The following is a 23,749-nucleotide window of genomic DNA, read 5'->3' on the forward strand; positions in this document are numbered from 1 at the left end:
GTTGGGAAATTTAGGTCCATTTACACGCAATAGGCCATTTGGACTGCTTGCAGTAGCTCATCTTGTCAAGCCTTTTTTGACCAAAAACAACAAAAAAATCTTGTCATGACCATTTCTGGTCAAATTCTGATGTATTATTAATTATATACATGCATCACGCAGTATGGACTGGACCATTGATTCAATGTGGGGAGGCATAGGCCTAATAATGATCAAGCTAATGGGCTGAGTGTAAGGAACTGACAATTGCTAATAATATATTAAAAATAATTATCATTTTAGAATTTTAAAGTAATATTAATTTTTTATTTCAATATTATCTTTAAAATAATTATTATTTCAAAAATCATTTTTTATCTTCTTTCTATTTATTTATTGCATAAACAAAATTTCATGATAGGTATAATAAACATTTCGTAACAATTTTAATAAAATAAGATAATTTTCTCTTAAAGGTACGGTACCCGAGTTAGGTCACTGAATGGGTCCATAATGAAAGACAAGAAAACCCCACCAGTGACCTTACTACTACCTAATTATCCACATAAACGTACAAAGACAACATAGTATTGGATATTGAGAGGACAAACCCCAAAATGGCGAGGTAAATAATGTGGTGGGAGGCATTGGAAACCGATTCATTGTTCCCATCTAATGAAGACCCAAATGTTAGCCAAACATATTATCCAAAATGACTGTTTTACTAAGCTTATTTTTTCTTATTGACGTACCTACTTTATCTTTTTTTCTACCCAACTTTTAGCAATTCTTTTTCGTTTGATCTTATCCTTAGATATAAAAATTATTTTCAAACATAAAATTTGAATATCACTTCTATCATTCATTTTCATAGAAAGAGATAGATACAATGATGAGAATCTTATAAAATGGACAGTGAAGTAAGAAAAGGGAAAAAAATGAGAGAAATATTTTGGTCCTTTTAAGATTTTTTTTAATCATATAAACTACTAAACATAAACATAATATGTTTCCAATAGCATGAAACCTGAAAGTATCTTGACATGATTTATCGCATAGTGAACACAAGAATGGGTGGCAATGACATAAGTAAAGGGATGGTTGATAGATGGTAGATGATAACACCTTAGCCAGTGGATCATGTGATCCAAATATGGAGGCCATGCATTCTACAATGTGTCTGCCCCACATCAATTCACACCCCAAATGTCTCGGTCCATTCACCAACAACCGCAGATTCACCAATTAAACTCAAAATTTTAATTTGTAATTAATAAATTAATTCAAGTTTTAAAGGGCAAAAAAGGCATCCAAATACTCTAACATTTCCAACGGTTAACCATTTTTGTGTGCGTGTGAGCGTCTACACCTAACAAATTTCAAAGGCGATCTTGTGATGTTAATTAAATGCGTTTAGACGAATAAAAGGGAAAGGGAAGAATTGTTGGAGGAGAGTGTCCCAACAAATTGGAAAGCAGATAGTAACGAAATTACAAATTAAAAGAAACTTAAAAACCTTTCAACTTTATAGAGAGAGTACGTTGACATGATCCATCATTTTCTACACTCATACAGTCGTTGGCAATAAATCCACCCATCAACACCATTTCTTCCCACCACAAATATAAGTCAATATATATACATTTAAATATATTTTTATCAGACTTTAGTTTTAGTTTTAATAATTATGTGATTAATTAAAAATTATTACATGTCACCTTTATATTGGTATATGTGAGTGAAAAAAAGTGCTAATTAATTTAAGCCGTTCATCACGTTTTTGTACAAAAGATAGAAAACAGGAAAAAGGAGCAACGTGTCACAAGCAAATAATAATTAATAAACAATTAGTAAATTTGATTGAAAAACAGAGCATTTGTGCAGATGACATGATAATTAAGTTGGAGGACATGGATTTTCTTTCGTAAGCTTATTCATTTGGAGAAATTCTTTCATTTTCAAGACCCTTTCATACAAAAATTGTACGACACCATTCATTGCATATCTCCTTAGTTATTTATATCCTCTCATTTTAGCAACATTTGTTATATTACAGCTAAGTTGACACACAATAAATTATTTAGAGACTTTTTTTTAACAAATTTAATTCAAATAGAGCGATAATATAATTTTTTTATATCGTTATCTAATTATTAGATTATTATGTATTTATAACTATTGATTTTATAATAATAATTAAAAATTATACGTTAAATAATTTTTAATTAAACATTAATATAAAAAATTTACACTAATTTATTAAAATTAAATTAGTTTTTTTTTTTTATTATCAATCAAATAAGATTTCCTCACTCATTCTATGTTGCGTTTGGATTATTTCTGCTTTTATTCTTAGTTGATATAGTTATATTTATTCTATACCTTTAAAAAAATCTTCTTTTAAATTACGGAATATGTTGATTCCAAGGATTGTCTTAATAAATTGGTAACAATAAGGTTTGAGATTATCACTTTATAGTAATATAATAAAGATAAGAGAGCATAAAATGTTTTTAAGCTTAAAAGTTTTTTATATAATGAAATTCTTTGTAGTAAAGAAATCCTTCAAACTAAACTTTTTTTTATGTATACTTAAATTAACATAAGTTTTATTTTATGGCAAAGACCGTTTTTTATACCATTTTGTATAAGTCAAGAGATGCTATTAGATAAGAAATATAAGGGGCATTCAATTCATATACAATCGATCTATGATTACACAAAACCTCCTAATTCTGTGAATCCATTACTTTTTAATTATTATAGTAAATTTAACATATGTCGATCACATGATTTGCGAACCATTCGAAGAAAGATAGGTTTGCAAGTTCACGTTTTCCTTTTTTCCAAAGCCATGACCGAACTTTAATGATGTCTAAAATTTCTTCTACATGTATGTTTGCAGACTTTAATATATCTTCTTGTTTCTACGAAACAAATGAACCAGACAACCACTAACCATAACACATTCCAAATGTTAATGAATCCCCTTTTCCTCAACATATCAGCATGTGGTAGAAAGTATTGACTTTCAGAGTTTGGAAGAATCACGTCATATTGTAGAATACACACACAATATCATCCTTAGAGTGAAGGATATTTCTGTTCTACAAGTCAACTCTTGATGAAAATCTATCTAAGATTATATATCTGCCAAGCAAAAGTAATAGCTTTTGAAATATTAGAATTTATAAACAAACTCATTATAATACAATTTTTTTAATGTGTATCGAAGAGTATACTTTAAAAAGAAATATTAAACACACTTTAATAAATATTTTAAATTACTATAAAAATATGTATTGGTTGTTTATTAATTATGATTTTAAGACAACAAATATTCTATTTTCAATAAAAAAAAATTGTAGTTTAATTTTCTTAACATATATTTTTGAACACACATTAGAAAAATTATTATTTTTTATTTAACTCTTTAGATGCATATACCCAAAAAGAAATTAAAATAAATTTCCACTTTTGAAGGAGATTTTTTCTCAAAGGTTTTTTTTTTCATTAAAAAAACTCCTATTGAATCGATTTCCTTGTGATTGAATATATATAGTGACATATCTCTTCCGTCCTAATCAATCTATATTGGTTTTCACATATAATTGCAACACAAATTTGTACCTCATCTATATCTCCAACTCATAAAGTTTACTCTTCTCAACCTAAGACTTCTGCAGTCTTTGGCCTCGCGTTAAAGAAATGCTTACATGCATTTCAGATATAAGTCTAAGTTACGTATGTTTGAGCCATTTTGATGCATAATCAAACGCATGTTTCATGTATCTTCAAACTCTATTAATTGTTAGACACTTGTATTCCCACTTATCTAAAGAAACATAAAATAATTTTTATGGAATTTATTTTTAGTTTCTTTTCTTTTCCATACCACTTTTCTTATGATCCTTTTGAAATCAATTGTCTCCCCAACTCTGACTTGTCCAAGCTTCACAAATACCTCCATGAACGCGACCCTTTTTTAGTTATTTTCTCAACTCTCTCTCTCTCTCTTTTCTATTATTACATTTCTTTCATTTTATTAGTAGCCTATTTCAGAAGACTTTCTCTCATTTAGTATTATCTACTTCTGTTTTCTTATATAAAAGCCAAATTGAAAATTCTAGATCCTAAGTCCCTGATTTTCCTCCTTTGAAAAAAAAAACAAATTACAGACAGTTTCTGACATGACATGAGGATTTTTTTTAATACTTTCACTCCCACCTCATAGTCCCCATGAATTTTCCCAAACAACAATCAATGACCTTAATATGTCTCGATGCAATGTTATAATGATAGGATTTGCTTTATGTTCTAATATTTTTTAATAATTATTTAGTTATTAAAATAAAAATTGCATTTCTATGTTTTATAGTACGAAATACGTTTGTTTTATCAAACTTTTATTAAGTATTAGAAGGAATATTATTATAAAGATATATTTATTAGAAAAATAATTACTCTATAGTCTATATTGCGATACACATTTTTGTCTAGAACTGCAAAAGATATTGAGGCGGACTCGGATTGCATAAAACTTTTTAAGCATACATGGTAATTTGTTATTTATTGTGTACCCATAAAAAAGTTATAATAGGTAAGATAAAATTTATTTAATGGGTTTAGCTTTAAATATAGATAAATACACGAAAAATTTGATGAGTACGTATATAAATAAAGGTATTATAATACTTATATTCATCTATCTGTATTAATATATACAAAAATAAATATATGAAAGTACAAATATCATAAACATATGTGTAATGAAAATTAAATATCAGATAACAAACTATGAGTAAGAGATATAAGTATACCTGATAAATGTAAGAATGAGATCCAAATTGATATCCAACGTGTATTAAAATGAAGGTATAAGAACATGGCATCCAAATTCAACGCTTCAAAATTTTCTGTCTCACTTTGCCCATGACAAATTCTACCATTTTAAAACCTACCAAAGAACAAGGAAATATAAAAAGAACAAGGTGCAGTCAATTATATTGTGAACAACAACAAGCAATGGGTGAATTCATAGATCCAACTCCTTATAAACTTCTCATCTTATTCATGTCTCATCCCGTGTGAAATTTTTACTCACACTTAAATGTTTCAAAGAGAATTCCTTCAATAGATGCTATATAATTTTCGACAAATCTAGAAGTTAGGATAAATATAATTATGCAGTGAATACTGTTATTTAATTATATATTGTTAAATTTTTAATAATTATTTTAAAATATTTATGATATTTTTAATTAATTGATAATATAAAAATATTTATACTAATAATATATCAAACCTAAACTTAATATTATTAAAAGAAATGGGTCCAGTATTTTTTAAATATTCTGATCCCAATTTTAGCTAGGAGTGTTAATTATTATATTCTTAAAGAACATAATACATAAAAAGAAAAAGTATGTAATTAATAGTTAGCTTCTAAAACTGTTTTCCATCGATCATTGAAAGTTGGCACTTATCCGAATTCATGCATTATTACTCAATTTAGTTAAATATTTATTTGATAAATTATTATTATTACATGAAAATTATATTATAAATTTTATTAAAATAAATTAAAATATAAAATCTTCCAAGTGTTGTAAAAAAAGAATTACGTTTTCATAAGGATGACAATGGGTAGGTATGGGTAGGATATATACTATAGTACCCATCCCCGTACCCAGCCCCATACCTGCATGAGTATGAATATTAATTTTCGTATCTGTACCCTCTAGATACTCGCATACTCATTTTGTACTAATTACCTGCACTTGTTTGAGAAAAAAATATTCATAAAAAAAATATGTTTATATAACTTCATATAAGTAGTGTAATGATATAAAAATTCAATATGCATTTGCTGAATAATGTACAAATATAGATAAAAAATAAATATTCAAATATCATAAGTGTTAAATATATTTTAATACAATAATTTTTTAAACTAAAATTTTTAGAAACATTAAGTGAAACTAAATACACAAGTTATTTGTCTGCAATGACCCTATCTTGTGTGAAATTCGATCGATCGTCAATGTTAGAGCGATAACAAAATAAATCTGCATAATGGATGACCCTTAGTGTGAGATCACTTGTTGACCTCTTGTGGCGTCATTGACAAACTAACTCTAATGAATAATGTTTCATAGTTGTTATGTTTTAATGAAACAAAGAGTAGAGTTAGGGCAGAGAAATTCAAGTACTAACAATGAAAAATGGATACATAAAATATTTTTAAAAATTTTTAAATTTAAAATTATAAGAAAAATAATATATTTAATTAAAATATATATATATATATATATATATATATATTAATACCGGTATTTTTAACTCATGTACTATACGAAAGTATTTTGTCAAAAATATAAATTTTTAAAAAATTATTTTAATGAATTAAATATTTAAATGTATATAAATTTAAAAAAAAGAATTTAAATAAAAGATAAATGGTCATAATAAAATTTTATAATAGAGAAATATATGTGTATATAAAAAAATTATACTTTTTTATCTGAAGAAAAAATTAACAAATAAGAATTAATAATAATTTTATATCTTTTCAAAAACTTCTTTGAACATAAATAAATAATAAAAATAATATTATTTAGATTCAATAAATTATAGTTGTGCTTGTAATGCATATGTTGTATAGGAAAATATTATTTTAAATTAAAATATAAAAAAATTAATATTATCAATAAATAATAAGTTTACGGTAATAATAGGTGATTCTAAAATTTATAAAATATTTACAATATGTTTATTATTTATCATTTACTTTATAATTTAAATATTAATATAATTTTATTAAAAAAATATATGTGTGAAAAATATTTTATACTTATGTCAAATATAAATAATATTTTTAAAAAAAGTCAATTTCATATCAATTATCTAATAATTAAATTTTATTAACCTAATTAAATAATATAAAATACTAAATAAATTTTTCTATTAAAAATACAAACTAAAATAATTTTTTTAGTTCACTTTATTATTAAATATATTTTTATATTAATCTTATATAACTTCACATAAGTAATATAATAATACAAAAATTCAATATATAGTTGTAGAATAAAGTTAAAGCATATATATATATATATACGAGTATGGGACGAGGTGAGTACTTAAATACTCATATCTGCACCCATCCCTATTAAAATTTACAGATTTTTATCCATATCCATACTTGTATCCATGTAACGAATAAATAATTTACTCATGAATAAATTTTGTGGGTGCTTATTGAGTACTTTACCTATTACCATCCTTACGTTATTCCATATAAAATAAAAAAGAGAGAGTCGAATTTGCTTTCACTTCGGCCATTTGCATGTTCATTTAGGTATTTATTATAAGTATTAAAACGTGTTTTTGATTACCAAATATTCAATTACTTTCAAAAGCATTGAATATTTTTGCTTAACACACACACTACCTGTCGCAGCTTTTAAGGCTACCTCTTAGAGGTAGCTAGCTTTTGCGGAATTTTAATTATTAAGCTTAACAAATTATTCGGTTATGTATGTTGGGTTCATTTGTCCCTACTAAGTCCAGCACGATTACAAGTGTGATCGTGAGCTATGATTATGGACATATGGATTGTGGTTCTGATCTCTACAAATGGAAATGCTGCTCTCTTTTTCTTTCAAATTTCTGGCATTTCCTTGTATTATTATTATAAAATTGGAAACTCGTGAAAGCTAGCATTTTATTGCATTAAATGTCTGGGACAGACTCAAAACATGTTATATGTATTCCTTAGATGTGATCGAAGAACAGACAATTAAAGTCAAAGCAACAGATCACTTAATTTCCAATAAAAGAGTTTGCAATACCATTTAACTTCGACAAAATTCCTACACTTTGCCCCAAACTTTATTTTGAGACTCTAAATTGGTACCTCTCGTTTGAGGCACCGTGTAGATCCATTATTAACTTATTAGTATGTAATATAATATTAAATATTTTTATGATTTATATGTGGATTTTTCTATATAATTTTTATTTTACATTTGATACATAGAAAATCTTTGTCTTTATTATTTAAATACTAATATACTTAATGTGTATTTGACTCTTTTTTTTTAAAAACAATTATATATGTTTATGAACTTTTTAAGAGATCTTTTAAAAACGAATCAATTAATTTTCTTAAAATAATTTCATCGACATTCTATTATTCATATATGGTCTTAAAAAAAGTTAAAAATTCTGCATAAATTTACATTTAATATAAAAGTTATAAGAAACAACGTTAACGTGAATTGAAATGGATTAAACGCGAATTCACGCACACTTTAAGTCGTGTTTGGCTTAAGTGGAAACGCAATCCAAAAGAGTGTCAAGTGAGGTTAGTTATGAGTCTTAATCATAAAATTTGATGACAATACAATACAATAACAATATTGTGGGCCATTTACATATAATACGCAGAAAAGGAAAATAAATAAAAAAGAAGAGGCAGCACCTTCTCCTCTCAGTTCCGTTTGGTACGTTTTGTGGCACCAAAAAAGTCATTTACATCAACGATTCAGAGTATTTTTGTTTTTCTCTGAAAAAATTTTTTGAAAAATGTTTTCTAAAAATGAAACAAACTTATATACTCTCAGTCTTGGCTTATCCTATTTTGTTTTCACTTCCATTTTTTTAACCTCAGTGTTTAATTGAAGTTAATTTTAAGGTATACAAAATAATAAATTTTTATTTATTATATTTGAATTACGTTAACATTTTCGTTTTTACTTTTTTTTTGTCTCAATATCAAATATTAATTAAACCATTGACTCTTACAACTAATTTTTTTAACCATAAGTGTTTAGTGTTCATTAATTGTTTTAGCAGGTTTAGAGCTCCCTTTCAACAAAAGTAGCTTTAGAGCTCATTAATGAATAAACAAACGTTTGACAATTAAAGAGTGCGTTTAACTTATTTAAACGCTTGCATAGTTTTTAAATAATAACAGAATATAAATTTAACAATAAAATTTTTAAGATCAAATAGAAGTAATTTAATTTAATAAATTATACATAAATGTTATTAAAATAAAGTGAAAAATTATGATAGTTATATAAATTATTTTTATAAACTACTTACAAATTTAGAGTGTGTTTGGGAACACAAATTTTTATTTATTTAAAAAATTGTATCTGTTTTTTTTATCAATAAGTTAAATGAGTTGTCGGAAGAACAAAAATAAAAGAGGTTGTAACTTTAAAAAATAAGCTTATAAAAAATATTTTTAATATAAGTAAATTTATTTAAAAAATTATTATTATTATTATTTTTATTTTTATTTTAATATTTTTAAATAATTTATACGCACACAAAAATTTTATTCACTTTATCTCTAAAAATTATCATCCATGTTCACTCTCTCCCTTTTTACTTAAACAACTAATTGATACAGCTTTTAAGAAAGTCAAGTATTTAATTATATAGTTATAATAAATAAATAGAATAAATAACACTTGATCCTAATATTACATTATATAATATTGCATATTTTTTAGTTATTAACATATTTTAGCTAATTGTAGCCAGAGTTAGTTTTTATGAAATACCTATAAATCAATCAACAATATGAAAGGTCATTTATAGATCAGTTCTTTAGTAATTAAAATTAAAATAATGGTAAATTTAGTCTCTATATACTTAACACTTTTTTTTTTCTCAATACTTACACTTCATTTTATATAAAAAATTACACTTTAATCCCTACACATAATATTTCACACTAATATCATTATAAAAAATAGTCAAATACAAACTAATTTTATAATTTAACCAAAATATAAATATCAAAACAATTCCGTGATCTAGGGGCTTTTATTCAACGATTTTCACTTTAAAAAATGCATTATTTTCTTCAAATTAGTTCTTTATGAATTGGAAAAAACATGTACCAGGAAGGAATTTAGCAATTAATCAATATTAAAAATTAATTAATTTGGACCGATTAAAATAGATTGATTTAATTTAGTTTTAATTCATGTAAAAAAATTTAAAAATTCAAACCAATCTGAACTAAATACGAACGAATTAGTTTAATTTGGATAATCAAATTGTCCGATTAAATAACTTAAAAAATATATAAGAAAATAAAAATAATGTTAATTTTTTTATTTAAATAATTCTTGAAATATAATTTCAACGTAATTATACAACATTCTAACATAAATATACAAATTCAAAATAAGTTTCAATTTAAAATACACTTTATTATATGTGAAGGTATTTTTTTTCAAAAAAAAAAATTAATACAAGTCAACGAATTAATCAGGCATATCATCAGATTTATAAATTAACTTATAACAACTTATTATCCAAACCAAATTATGTCAGTTTTAATCAGTTTGGATCAGAACAGACCTGTTAAGTATCGATTTAGATCATTTTTTTATTTGAATTTGTTTGGATCATTAGGTTTATTGATTTATCCAATCTAATGAATATTTCTATCTAAACTATACTTAGATAACTAATAATTTTAGTCCTCGTTCAAATGTCAGTTATTTCAAATCTACTAAATGATATTTAAAGATATTTCAGATCTTAGTTATAAAATATAATAAATAAAACTTAATTCAAATTAAATATAATAAAAAAATTGATTACAACATATATTGTAATAATTTTCAACATTGAAAAAACAATAAATAATATGAAACTACTGCATCTATATCTAAGTAAAAGTACAAGTTATATGAATTTACTATGTTAATGGACTAAATGGTCCTTCTATTGAATACATTAAAATGACGAATTAAAGTATAATAAGAATTATAAATTGATTGTATTCAATTATAATATACGAGTACAGCATTAGTTGAATATCACACTACCCGACCGACCCGTGCCTACAATCAAGAATCTGTCATTTTTACGAATATAACCTCTTTTTAAGATATACAAAGAAGATAATTTACTATTTACTTAAGAATCACTTAAGTGTCTTTTTCCAAACAAGGGTACGATGAGAAGAGGAAAAACAAACAAAAAGATGCGCTCAGTCCTAAGATTATTTTCCTTACAGTTCCTTACAAAATTGGGAAATATTCTCATCTTTTATATTTATATTCTTTCCTTCTAAACCATTTAATCAAACTTAAATATAATTTTACAGTGCACGTATTTAATTGGATTAAAATGAATGATCGGTCCAATAGAAGCTTCTGAGTTATTTGATTTTTGAAAAAAGGAAAAGCAGAAGAAAAAGATCTCACTGTCACTGGCGTTTCCTGAACTAAAATTATAATTAATTACAGTGCATTGAGAAACGTACAGATAGAGGTTCTTCACGTGGGTTCCATTCTAAAATTTGACACAGGGAAGGGGTAGGACCCATAACTTTCATGGTATAAGCTGAAAAATAGTTGAGTAGTTTGGTCGTTGGGGTATTAAGTATCAACACCTCTTCACCGGTGAGAATTAAATGCGCCCAATCTTTGGTCCAAATCAAGGGAATTTGCAACCTGCAACCTCCCAAACCTTACCTTATATTTATAATCATGCTTTTCTTCCCTTCCAATATTGGGCCCATGCTATACCTTCTCATCCCCACATTTATTTATCTTATTAACCCATATAGTGTTAGTAACTCCTTGCTTCCCCAACATGCATATATACAGTGATCTATTTCAGCTCCAAAAGGAAACTAAGCATTGAACTTTCAACACTCTCTATTTGCGTGCTATACCGTACCATAGTCCATAGTGGTTTGATTCAGCAACCAGCATGGTGGGTATCTTCTCTTTGGTCACAGGGAGGCCCGGACCAAGTGGGTTTGGATCCTCCTCAACTGCTGAACAAGTCACTCAAGGAATTGATGCTAGCAATCTCACCGCAATTATCACAGGTTACCGTTTTGCAATTATACATTTTATTTTGTTTTTATTGCTACACACGATCTTAATTCGTTGTGTTATTTTAGTAATTATAAATAATTTTCATGGTTTTTGCTACCTTCCATGTCTGGCTTCTTTTAGCCACTTTGTTTTCGGAGTGCCGCTGGAGACACCCGTCTTCACTTTTTTGGTTTTGGGGTACATCGTTTGATTGTGAGTGAAATCGCTGACAACATTTGATTTATGGTGGCAATAGCTGCATTACTCTGTGTTTGTGGACCCTATTGCCCGGCATAATCCCCCAATAGCAGCAGCGCAGAACACACTGCAACCACTATTTTAAATCTTAAAACTATTATATATATAACTCAATTCTTTCTCTTTCTTTTTTCGCTGCACTTTGACGCTGAATGTTTGATGGTGGTTTTTCTTTGGATGAAATTTCCATGACTCTAATCTTTTTCGTCCTTTATGTTGTTTTGATATTTTTTTTATAAGAAACAACTATTATTATTCTTTTATAACAAATAAAACTTGTTTTATATTTTTATTTTTGTCTTATTTGTAGAAATAAGCGACTCACTCATTTATTTTAATATAATAAGTATTTTTAAAATACAATATAAATTTACGATATATAATTATTTTTTTCTTTCTTTCTTTTTTTATAAAAATAACCGAAAAGGGGAACAAGAATCGAAAAATTACAATTAGCAACTATGATTCAGGAAAAGGAAAAACAGCCTACTTGTGCGGCTTGCTTGTCCAATTGTAGCAAAGTTTTAATTGGAACTTGGAAATGTCTTTGGTTTATTCTTTTTTATAACGTTTTCCGGTTAAATCTTGATAAAATCAATTCACGTGAATTTACTATGTTATATTCATGTGTACACCTGGTGAATATGCAAAAGCTATTCTTTAGAGTGCAAGATAAGCATACAACCAAACGCATGCTTAGAAGCTTTAGTGTTTGGGAGAAAAAAAGGGAAGAGATGAGGAATTATTATTCATAAGATTAGCAGAGTTTATAAATTCTCTCTCTCTTTTTTTTTTATCTAAAAACTTTCGAACAGAAGATATCGTATCTTATGTATTCGGAACGTGATTTCAAACATGCATTAAGCCTGTTTGTTTTAACGTCGAAAATTAATTTGCACATTTCTTAACAAATTAAAAATAAAGTGCGTTTATTTAAGTTGAAAATTCGCTAAACATGTATCTAACGCAAAAGTTATAACCTGCAACATTGAAATAAATGTGATTCTTTTACCAGTAAATATGTAACCAAATATACAAGGTAAGATGGATCTGATTTAATTTTGTTTGTGCCAAAATGGGATTACGGGTGCTAGTAATGTGTTGACAAACAGGCCTTTAATGTGAACCCTATACAAAGTTACATTATTTAAAATACGAAATCTGAGGACTTGTTCTAATTTGCTATGAGATTTTTCTTTTATTTTTGTAAATAATTATAAAAATGTCAAATTGTTTTTATTATATTTTATATTTTCAATTATTTATAAAAAGTAATAAAAACTTGATTTCTATTATCTTTATTGTTTTTTGTATAAAATTCTAAAATAAAAAAAACAAGATATTATATTGTAATTATTTATAAATACAAAAGATTTTCCTAAACCTTTGCTAGTAGATATCTTGAATAATTTTCGTAATTATTTATTTAGAGGAGTAAATAGAAGGTGCAGTTCGGAAGTCTGTCTTGTATGACCTATTTCTCTTCCATACTAAATACGAATATTTAGTCTTGCTCTGAATAAATAGTTATTAAGTACTTAGCATTTATCTCAAGTCCAGAACATGCAGGTGGTGTTAATGCAAGAAAAATGATGTAGATAATAGATGTACAATTGAATTTAATTCAGTTTACTAAGTAATAAACATTTTTAGATGAGAATTGGTCCAAACATAAATGCATAAGGATGTAGTTGGATTGAATGTTGAGAATGATGTATATATCATACAATGGGTGTGATCATCAAGTTTTGATTCTGTCATAAAGCATGCATGTTTATCATTATGCTTGAGCTGAAATGAAATGTAGTTGTGTTCTACAAAACACTGGAAAACAAATGCAGGAGGAGCAAGTGGAATTGGGTTGGAAACAGCACGAGTTCTGGCTCTTCGAAAGGCCCATGTCATAATTGCTGCTAGAAACATGGAATCTGCAAAGGAAGCAAAACAACTCATACTACTAGAAAATGAGTCAGCTCGAGTGGACATAATGAAGCTCGACCTTTGCTCAGTGAAATCTGTCAGATCCTTTGTTGACAACTTCCTCGCTCTTGATCTTCCTCTCAACATCTTAATGTGCTTTCTTTAACCCCTTCTCTCTCACATTCTCAAAGGTTCATTTCATTTAAAGGAACCAAGTTTCTTGTCCCCATTTTCTGTTCCCCCCACCCCACATTAAAAGTTACCATGATAGTTAAAAAGTTAACAAGCGAGGAGAGGATCCTTTCATGTGACATGATAGTTTTGTATTTGTCTCTCTTTTTATTAATTTTTATAGGGTCCCATGTATTTAATATTTTATTAAATGAGAGATAGACACAAAACTTACACATGATCTTGTCATGTGAAATTTTAACGTGACATATTTGGTCCCCTTTTTAACCACATGTCACTGATAAATTAATGAACAAGTAATGGTAAATAAAATGGGGACAAGTGATTTGAATCCTGATTAGAGCTGATCATGTTCCAAAGTTCATACTAACGACATTATTGGCCTTTGGTTTCAGAAACAACGCTGGAGTGATGTTCTGCCCTTTTCAGCTGACAGAAGATGGAATCGAAATGCAGTTTGCAACAAATCATCTTGGTAGTGTGTCAGCACTTGTGCATATTATTATTGGGTTACCACTTGTAGTCTAATTGAATATTCTCTCTCTCTCTTTTTTTTTTTCACTTCTCAGGTCATTTCCTCTTAACAAACCTTCTTCTTGACAAGATGAAACAAACTGCAAAAACCACTGGAATTGAGGGCAGGATTATAAATCTGTCATCAATTGCTCACCTCTACACTTACGAAGAGGGGATTCGATTTGATGACATCAATGATGAATTTGGGTATGTGTGCTTTTCTTTGACTTCACTCCCACTCTCACCCTTTGCTTTGAAACACGTATTTTACTGCTTCATGGATGTGATGCACATAGCCATAGCTTTACATTGTTTTTTCCAATATTGTATTTTCAGTTACTCTGACAAGAGGGCTTACGGGCAGTCCAAATTAGCCAACATATTACATGCAAATGAGCTTTCTCGTCGCTTACAGGTGAACTACCATTGCTACTATAACCTTTTTCTAGGGACCCCACAAAAATGTGCAATAAATTATGAGGTAAATCATAATAAAATAATAACTAAATGTATTTGTGAGAGAGAAAATTACTTTTTGTTGTAATGTCTATTACATTTTACGTTTTGTTTTGATCGTTACCTCTGACAAAAGAACTTATATTGTGCATGTTTAACAAGAGGCGTTCGTCTAAATTATCCAGAGTAAATAACTCTATTTAGATGTACTGATAAAGTTTGTAAATTGCATTAGTCTACTAAGATAAGATTATTTACTCTATAGAATAACTTAAACTAATCCAGTGAGAGAGAATGTTACCACCTTTGGTATTTATTGAGCAATTATTGATTTACTTTTGGTACCTTACGTTGTACACAGGAAGAGGGTGTTAACATCACAGCCAACTCTGTCCACCCAGGGGTGATAATGACTCCTCTTATGAGACACTCTGCTTTACTTATGAGTACGTCAATTGTCCTAAAACACGTACAAATTAATATAATACTAGCAAAACAAAAAAAAAAACATTAAATTGTTCTTTTCGTTACTTATTTGTCTAAGACAATTATATAATTTCAATTAAGCAGATTTTCTGAAGATTTTCTCCTTCTTCATATGGAAGAACGTCCCACAGGTATATTCTGTTTTTAATTCTTCCTTCTAGCTAGGATTTCAATAGAGGTGCAAAAATGTTGCATTTGGGAGTGCTAAAAAATTCAATTTCTATTTGTGAAGGGTGCAGCCACAACATGCTATGTTGCTCTACACCCAAGCTTGAAAGGTGTAACCGGGAAGTATTTTCTGGATTGTAACGAGTTTCCACCAAGTGCCCCTGCATCAAACGAACTTTTGGGAAGGAAACTCTGGGATTTTAGCAACAAGTTGATCAAATCAATTTCAAAAGCCTGATTGCACATGTTGCTCCGGTGTTTTCTTTTTAGGACACAACCTCATCTTGGTGTATCAAATTCCAAACTCGTCATGCTTAATATACCTGCTACCATTATATTCTTAAGTTCTATATATATATATATAAGGATATTTCCTACACATATGATTCGTAGTTATCCCCGACTCCATTTGTATTTTGTATGCGTTATATAGAGGTCTTTTTTATGTATAAAAAATTTTCTTTTACTGATAAGAAGCAAGGTATTAAGGGAAAAAAAAGAATCAAGACTGCAAAGCAAGCTGTTGTAAGCAAAGTTTATTTAATTATATTATTATATTAATGTTTTTATTTTACTTAACAACGATATGTTAAAAATTAAATCACAAAAGTAATTGATCTTTCATATTTTAAAAATTATAAATAATTTAAAATAAGGGTTTTATTAATTAATGTCCTTAAGGAATTGTTTAAGAAATTAGCAAATGAAAAAATTTTATCCGAAGAAAAATGCTCCCATCACATGCTTTTGAATTTGAACCCTTTTCAACGTTTTTTTTTGTGATTAATTAGTTTAAAAAATAATAATCCCAAGGAGTATTTTAAAATAATATTATTAGCATTCTTTTCATTTGAAATCAGGTTAAGAATACATTAAAAATAAGATACATTAACAATTAATGCCAAGAGACCTCAAGTGTTAAAATATATATTGATACTATTATGTTTATAAATAACAATTGTTTTGTAAAATAGATAACAATAACTTTGGATAAATTTGATTCCACAAAGAATAGAAGTTAGATGCATCTCTAAGGTTGTTTATTCGCGCTCCCACAAGCCCACGGCTCTTACAACGCAAGCAGAAGCAGCTACAATGAGTGCTGCAAAGACTGGTGGAACAATGGTATCAATGTGGGACTTAGTGAAAAGGTGAGGAGGGAAACACAGGGTATCTCCTGGAACATCCAAGGGAACTCTAACACTCTTACTTTTGCACTTCTCAGAGAATGAAGAAGAGGGGGATATGGCAGAGACAAAAGCCACCTCGGGGGAGAACGAGGCCACTGCCACAGTCAGCGTCAACGCCGTAACCCAAGTGGCAGCATAGATTAGTAGAGGCCACGTGCTCATCACGTACAAACGGATGATATTAAAGACCCACAAAGACATTGTGGGGAAGTACTGGGTCTCTAAGATGAAATCATTCATGTTTTGGGTTGCAAACTTGTTTATATAGATTATAGACGCAACACAAGTCCCTAGAAATAAATGATAATATGATATATGAGAATGGTGGACTTTTTTTAATGTTTTAATGCATGGACGTGTTATATGTTTCTAACGTGGTAAATAAAAGAGATGCTTCGAGCATGTGGAAGTGGAGCAAAACAACCTAATAAAAATTCAAAACTACTTGTTGAGGTTTGAGGTTGTTGGAGTTTTGGTGGGGGTTGAGGAGCGAATGAGGTAGGTTGTGTTGAATTGTGGGTTGTTGTGTTGTGCTGACTAAGTTTTGTTGTGAGGCGTAGAATTTTATGGGCATGCTTTGTGGGTTCGGTTTAGCTTTGGCTGGAACTGGAGAGCGACTCCACGACATTAATTCTTACCCGTCTTTATGGAAGGAAGCACGGTGGTTGGGCGTAATTGTAACTGCCATTTTGTCGCACAAAGCTCAAAATAGAATAATAAGCGTGCATGAGGAAATTCACTCCCTCTTGTAGGAGTATAATGCAATGCATGGTGATTTCTTTCATGCAGTTCCAGTAACATTAAGTTTATTAGCTGTTAGTTTTGAAGCACATAACATATCAAATTCATTATATAATATAACATCACGCTATTATATAACAATATAGTTTTATTTTACATTAAGTGTTCAAATCAAATTCAAACTAATAATATCATTTGGGTTTTTAGTCTATGTACAAGAGTAGATATACCAAATAATCAACAAATGCGTTAGCAGTAAATGGCAGTCAACAACTGTATCCGCTGTTACGCTAGTTGATGTCATCGTGAACTGCATCCCTAAGCATTTTTCAATGTCTCAAATAATTTGCAGGGGTGAAATATCCAATCCAATGGTGTAAACGATCCTCAATGAGAAATAGTCTTCAGTAATTGCCTATCATAAATTTTCGATTACCACATTCAATCCACCCCGATCGTACAATAGAAAAATTAGTTGGCATATTGTTGCTTGAACACGGCTCCATGACCATTATGTTGCTAACATATTGAATAATTAGGCATAAAAAACAATGCTTGAACTAATGAAATAAGCAGAGTGCACTGAAAACTTGACTACAAAGTTATAGAGGAATCAGCACATTATGGTTCAGGAGTACAAATGATCAACAACCGTGGTGTAGATTTCTGAAAGATGACCATGTTGAAGATGACCTAAAACCCCCCAACAAAGCCAAATGTAGGTCTATGATTATCACTGCACCACCGGTCACCATCCTGCCTACTGATGCCATTGGTCCATGGATCAGTTTCTGAAGGAGGAACATGGCTTGTGCCTGTAGCTATCTCAAACTGGAACTAGGGGGACGATACAGCTGGAGCAGGAGTGGCAGATCCGTACTCTATTGAACATGCAGGAGGCTCAGAAGGCCTAAGAGCTGCTTCAGTGGATCCACTCAACAATGCTTCTCTCCTTTGCCTTTTGAAGTCGCAAACGCCAAGATTTGGTAAACACAAGTTAGAAGATTAACTATTTGATTTTGCACAAATTATTTTTGACTGTGATTCTACCATAGTGCACCCAAGTGCGCACATTGATGCAATAAACATTTCATAATGAAGTGTTAACTTCTAAAAAAGATGGCATACCATAACAAAATCATGATTCAATTTGGTCAAATTGAAGAACAGCTTGTTTATCAACATCCTGCAGTGCTAATAAGAGATGGAGAAATTAAAAATAGTTGACTAAATTTGCCTGAACAGAAAAAAAAAAAGTTTCCTTTCATGTAATTTTTGCTGTCTCCCTTTCAATTTCCTCATCTCCATGTCCTAGAGATTTGATGAGTTTAACTCATGTAATAAATTGCATGTTTATGACACTTTTCATTGAATAAATAATCTAAGTCAATGTGATTAATTAGAAAATTTAATGGAAAGATGTTATTACTTGAGATGCAATGGATTGTTTAAGTATTAATATTTTGTAGTAGATTTTTGAAGAGTTCAGAAGATAATTTACAATTGGATCTAGAATTTTAAGTTTTTGTGGACACATTCATAACTTATTATAGAGACACGAGCTTAACAAAGTATATAAAAACATAATTTTTTGTTAAAGACAAAATCTTTTATTACATTTTTCATATACAAAATTTTAAGTTTTTCATATATCTTCACGTATAAATGTCTTTCATTCCATTTTCTTCTTTTGTTCTTTATGAGATTTTGATGAGAAGTAAGGCTACATCCCTCCATTCCCTTTATTCTTAAATGGAACAATAATTTTCTACAATTTCATTTTCCTATAATTTGCTTTCAAGTTAAACATGGAGTTTATTTCTGAAATATATTTTAGTTTTTTCTCTTTTATTTCTGCAATGTCCTGCTGATCTCATTGGGATTGAGGATGGATAAACTTGATTCTTAACTCATTGAGATAATCTGAATGTAAGTTATAACTTTGAATCATTCTTAAAAATGGATTAAGTAGCTCATTATGGGTTGCCTAGGAATAAGAATCTTTACTGGTGTGGCCATTCTGATTTCTAAATTTAATGTTGAACTTCTCTTGATTTACTAAGGGATTAGGAACTAAGAGTTGGTTTAGAACCATTTGATCAAGGAATTGACAGTGAGTACTATAAAAAATCTGACCATTGGAATAGTTATATTCTGAATTATACATAATTTTTGCAATGAGAAAGAATTAAGGAATCCTAACTCAACTCGCTTTTATATCAATTGTTAACTTATTTACTGAACTCATATCAATTTCTATTCTGCAATTTAATTGTTAATTTGTTTAGTTCTTGCACTCAGTCCTATTTCCACGTTAAAGTAATTCAACAGAGTTGAGTTAATTTCAATTTCTGCACAATATCTAATTTTTTGCATTGAACTCTTAAGTTGTTTATCACCCAACTAGCAATATTTTTGTGGGTTGGTAATTAATATTAATCCCAATAGACGATAAATTTTAATTGTTACAAACGATTTGGTACACTTGCTAATCTGTTTATCAAGATTCATTGCTCTCTTTTCCTTATCAGTCTGTTATGTTCTGCCTGACAATGATCAACAACTCTCTGTTTATATAGCTCCTGCACAAACAATCATGTCATAAAAATATTGGTTGAAGATAATTGATAAGAAAATGAAAATGTGGGACTGAGGTTGGGAAGAAAACAGCGCAAGCAATTGATTTTGAAAGGATCATTTGTCACTAGAATTAAAAGGTATACAAATTTTATAAAAAAATAACAAAGCAGCACTTGATAGTCTAAAAGGATAGCCACAACATATATCTTGTCCAAAAGTTCCACAAACTCTAAACCCTAAAGCAGAAAAAACAATTTGCCTATGATGCATCAACCTCACAAATCCATAAAACGAGCCAAAGATAGTGTTATTAATACTAACTTTGCTGCCACCATTCCAACCACCTCTCCTCCTTTAGATCACATCTTTGTGTAGTTTGCTAAGATCAAACTCTTGCTACATCAAACCATCAAAAGTGAACGTTTTGGTGCAACATGAAACAAGAAATGTGTAGCAATCCAAAATATTTGCAAGAGAAAATTATGTATATTAAACAAGCATGCATGCTACACTAACGAATGAGAATCTAAATAACTAACATACCTGTTGCTCACACTTGTGAAGAATCCTTTCTTCCACTAGGCATTGTTGATATGCAGCCTCTTCAATCAGGGGAGCAGCCCATTGATATGTAGTTTCTTTTTCATTTCGTGTCTTACGTTCAAAGTCAATTCATCAAGGTTTGCTTGGTAAGTTTCTCCTGCAGATAGGGTTCATTGTCAACACTTGCCTACCAGTTAAATATGGAATTTAATTGACAACAAAGTTCAACTTACCTCCTCTATGATATTCCTGTTTTCCTTTTTTTTAGTAAGCTTTTATGCTTCCTCAACCAAAGCTTTAGTTTCTCCCATTTTCCTTTCTTTTATCTCCCTGAGGATCCTCTAATTCAATTTATGTCACTCTAAATGAGCATTTTAAGAACTTCGCATAAAGTTTATGTTACTGTAATATTATCAAAACCACCTCCAAGTGATATAAGTAGTCTGTCCAACAAGAGTTGTATACTAAAATATCATAAAAAAATACAAGGACAAACTTTTTTAACAACCCTTTAAAAATTGTATTCATTAAACTTTGAAGAGTAACAGGGACATTAGTAAGTCCAAAAGGCATAACAAGCTATTCATAGTGACCATGATGGGTTTTAAAAGCAGTTTTATATTTATCCTTAGGATTTAATAAAATTTGATGGTACCCGGATCTAAGGTCCAATTTAGAAAAAAAGGTGGCTCCATACAATTCATCAATCAACTTATCTACAGTAGGTATAGGAAAAGTGTCTTTGATTGTGATGGCATTCAGTGCCCTATAATCCATGCAAACCCTCCAAGATCCATCCTTCTTCTTGACAAGGATTATTGGTGAAGAAAAAAGGCTTCTACTTGGCTGAATTATACCTTATTCCAACATTCCATGCACCAATTTCTCAATTTCCTCTTTTTGGCTATGAGGATACGCTTGACTTTTATTGGTCTAGACCCGTCCATAAATGGAATAGAATGGTCATGAGTCCTAGCAGGTGGCAAGGCTGTAGGTGAGCTAAAAACAGAGCCATATGCATGCAGTAACATTGTCAATTCAAATTTCATATCAGCAGGTAGTTCCAACAAGGGCATTTGAGGAGAATTATGTTCCACCAATTGCATACTAAAAACTTCAGCTATAGAATTTGTACGAATCATCCTTCTAGTATGATGAAGATGTGCCTGAATAGGTAATTGATCTAAATCACCTTGTAATGTAGTAAACTTTCCTTGATGTAAGAATTTTAATTATAAAGATGCATAATCTGCTATATGTGGACCAATAGTTTTCAACTAGCTTGCACCTAAAATCAAATCAGCACCAGACACCGGTAATAAGAAAGTAGAGAGATTGAAAGTACTTCCTTGCACTTGAATTGAAAGATCCTTGACCATAACTTCAACAACCATGTAATTACTATTTCTTACCATAACCCTAAAAGTTGGTGCAGGTTCCACCATCATTTTAAAAAATTTAGCTATCCTAGGCTGTAAGAAATTATTAGCACTTCCCCCATCTACTAACACTTTAAAAAGAAACTTATCAATCATAGCCTCAAAACATATAGTACCAACTTCTAACTCACCTTTAAATGCATTTAAAGACAAATGATGACCATTTGAAACTACTTCCACACCAACCTGCAGCAAATCACTATTTTAACTGTTAACTATCACTTCATTTTCAATTTTATCCTCCTCCATTTGCAAAAACAATTACTGCCTATTGGGACATTTGTGATTGAAGGTGAACTTTTCATCACAAAATTAGCAAAATCCTTTTTCCCTTCTCAACTGTACTCAACAAGAGATATCTTTTTTACATTCACATTTCTCATAGGTGTGATTGAAGGTGTAGGTAACAATGGAGGTAAAGTAGCATTAGTTTGAACTTGTCTAGTATTAGAAGTACCACTGTTGGTAGATGATATTGGTGAATATTTATGAACATAGTTTGAAGTCCGAGTAGAAATTACTGAAAAATATTTTTTCTCATATAATTTGGCCAAAGAACTACTCTAAGGACTGTTCTAGGAAACTGTTTTACCACATCTCTACGAATGTCTTTGTTTAAGCCACTTATGAAACAATTTAGCAAGGTCTCATCAGAAAGGCCATTAGATCTATTTGCCAATGCCATAAAATTGAGGTAATAATCAGAAACAGTACCAGATTGCTGAAGTTTAAACAACTCTGCCATCGGGCAATCAAACAGAGAGGGACCAAACTAAGATTCCAATGTTGTTGTGAGCTCGTTCCAAGTTCTGACCGCATTTAGCCGTTGTAGCATTTGGAACCAGGGAATAACCTCTTTCTCAAAGTGAATTGCGGCAATATCCACTCTATCAGCATTAGGAGTGTTGTGATAGTTGAAGAACTTCTCAGCTTTGAAAATCCACTCTAAAACTGGTGTATTACCATCAAAATGTGAAAATCCCAGATAAATGTCTTTAACATGAAACAATGATACAGGTGAAGTCACATTTGGTTGGTTATTATTTGAGCTCGAAACAGCAAAGGGCTGAGACTGATGTTGAAGTAACAAATCAATAGCTCTTTGTATTTGATCCATACGGTCCTGTGTAATAGTTTGTAATTGAGATGTCATCTCACTTTGCACCTGGTCATGATCCCTTTGTGATTGATCACGGAATTCGATTAAATTCATCAAATGCCTTAGTTCCTTGCCTTGATTAGCAACTTACGTTTGTAGATCTTTTAGACGTGTGTGCTCAGCCATCGATATCAATGAAAGCACCAAGAACAATATACGAAAATGGAAAACTCCAATGTAGAAATGGATTTGTCCTATGGAATGAAAATCTCAAACTGAAATTTCACACCTAAGCAGAATGATGAATGAATCAGAAAGAAA

The 23,749-nt window shown here is 29.6% G+C and overlaps 2 protein-coding genes across 5 annotated transcripts; one reads left to right on the plus strand and one right to left on the minus strand.

The window, feature by feature from the left end:
* Positions 1-11,380: 11,380 nt before the first annotated feature.
* Positions 11,381-16,325, plus strand: LOC113871060 (short-chain dehydrogenase TIC 32, chloroplastic-like). 4 transcript variants are annotated; one of them, XM_027507790.1, is made up of 9 exons: positions 11,381-11,417; positions 11,625-11,851; positions 13,940-14,171; positions 14,606-14,685; positions 14,780-14,933; positions 15,063-15,141; positions 15,544-15,628; positions 15,753-15,799; positions 15,901-16,325. In XM_027507790.1, the coding sequence occupies exons 2-9, from the start codon at positions 11,731-11,733 to the stop codon at positions 16,072-16,074; spliced, it is 972 nt and encodes a 323-aa protein (XP_027363591.1). In that variant the 5' UTR covers positions 11,381-11,417; positions 11,625-11,730; the 3' UTR covers positions 16,075-16,325. The 4 variants fall into 4 exon arrangements, with proteins under 4 accessions (XP_027363591.1, XP_027363590.1, XP_027363593.1 ...); XM_027507789.1 differs by having other exon boundaries at positions 11,385-11,851; XM_027507792.1 differs by lacking the exon at positions 11,381-11,417 and having other exon boundaries at positions 11,631-11,851; positions 15,544-15,639; positions 15,764-15,799; positions 15,901-16,198.
* A 377-nt stretch (positions 16,326-16,702) lies between these two features.
* LOC113873453 lies at positions 16,703-17,592 on the minus strand. The gene has a single exon (XM_027511579.1). It carries the CDS (start codon positions 17,264-17,266, stop codon positions 16,877-16,879), a length of 390 nt encoding a protein of 129 aa, XP_027367380.1. The 5' UTR covers positions 17,267-17,592; the 3' UTR covers positions 16,703-16,876.
* Positions 17,593-23,749: the final 6,157 nt, after the last annotated feature.

The sequence above is a fragment of the Abrus precatorius genome, unplaced genomic scaffold (genome assembly GCF_003935025.1).
Source record: "Abrus precatorius isolate BTA unplaced genomic scaffold, Abrus_2018 Scaffold7, whole genome shotgun sequence".
In the NCBI taxonomy this organism is placed as follows: domain Eukaryota; kingdom Viridiplantae; phylum Streptophyta; class Magnoliopsida; order Fabales; family Fabaceae; genus Abrus; species Abrus precatorius.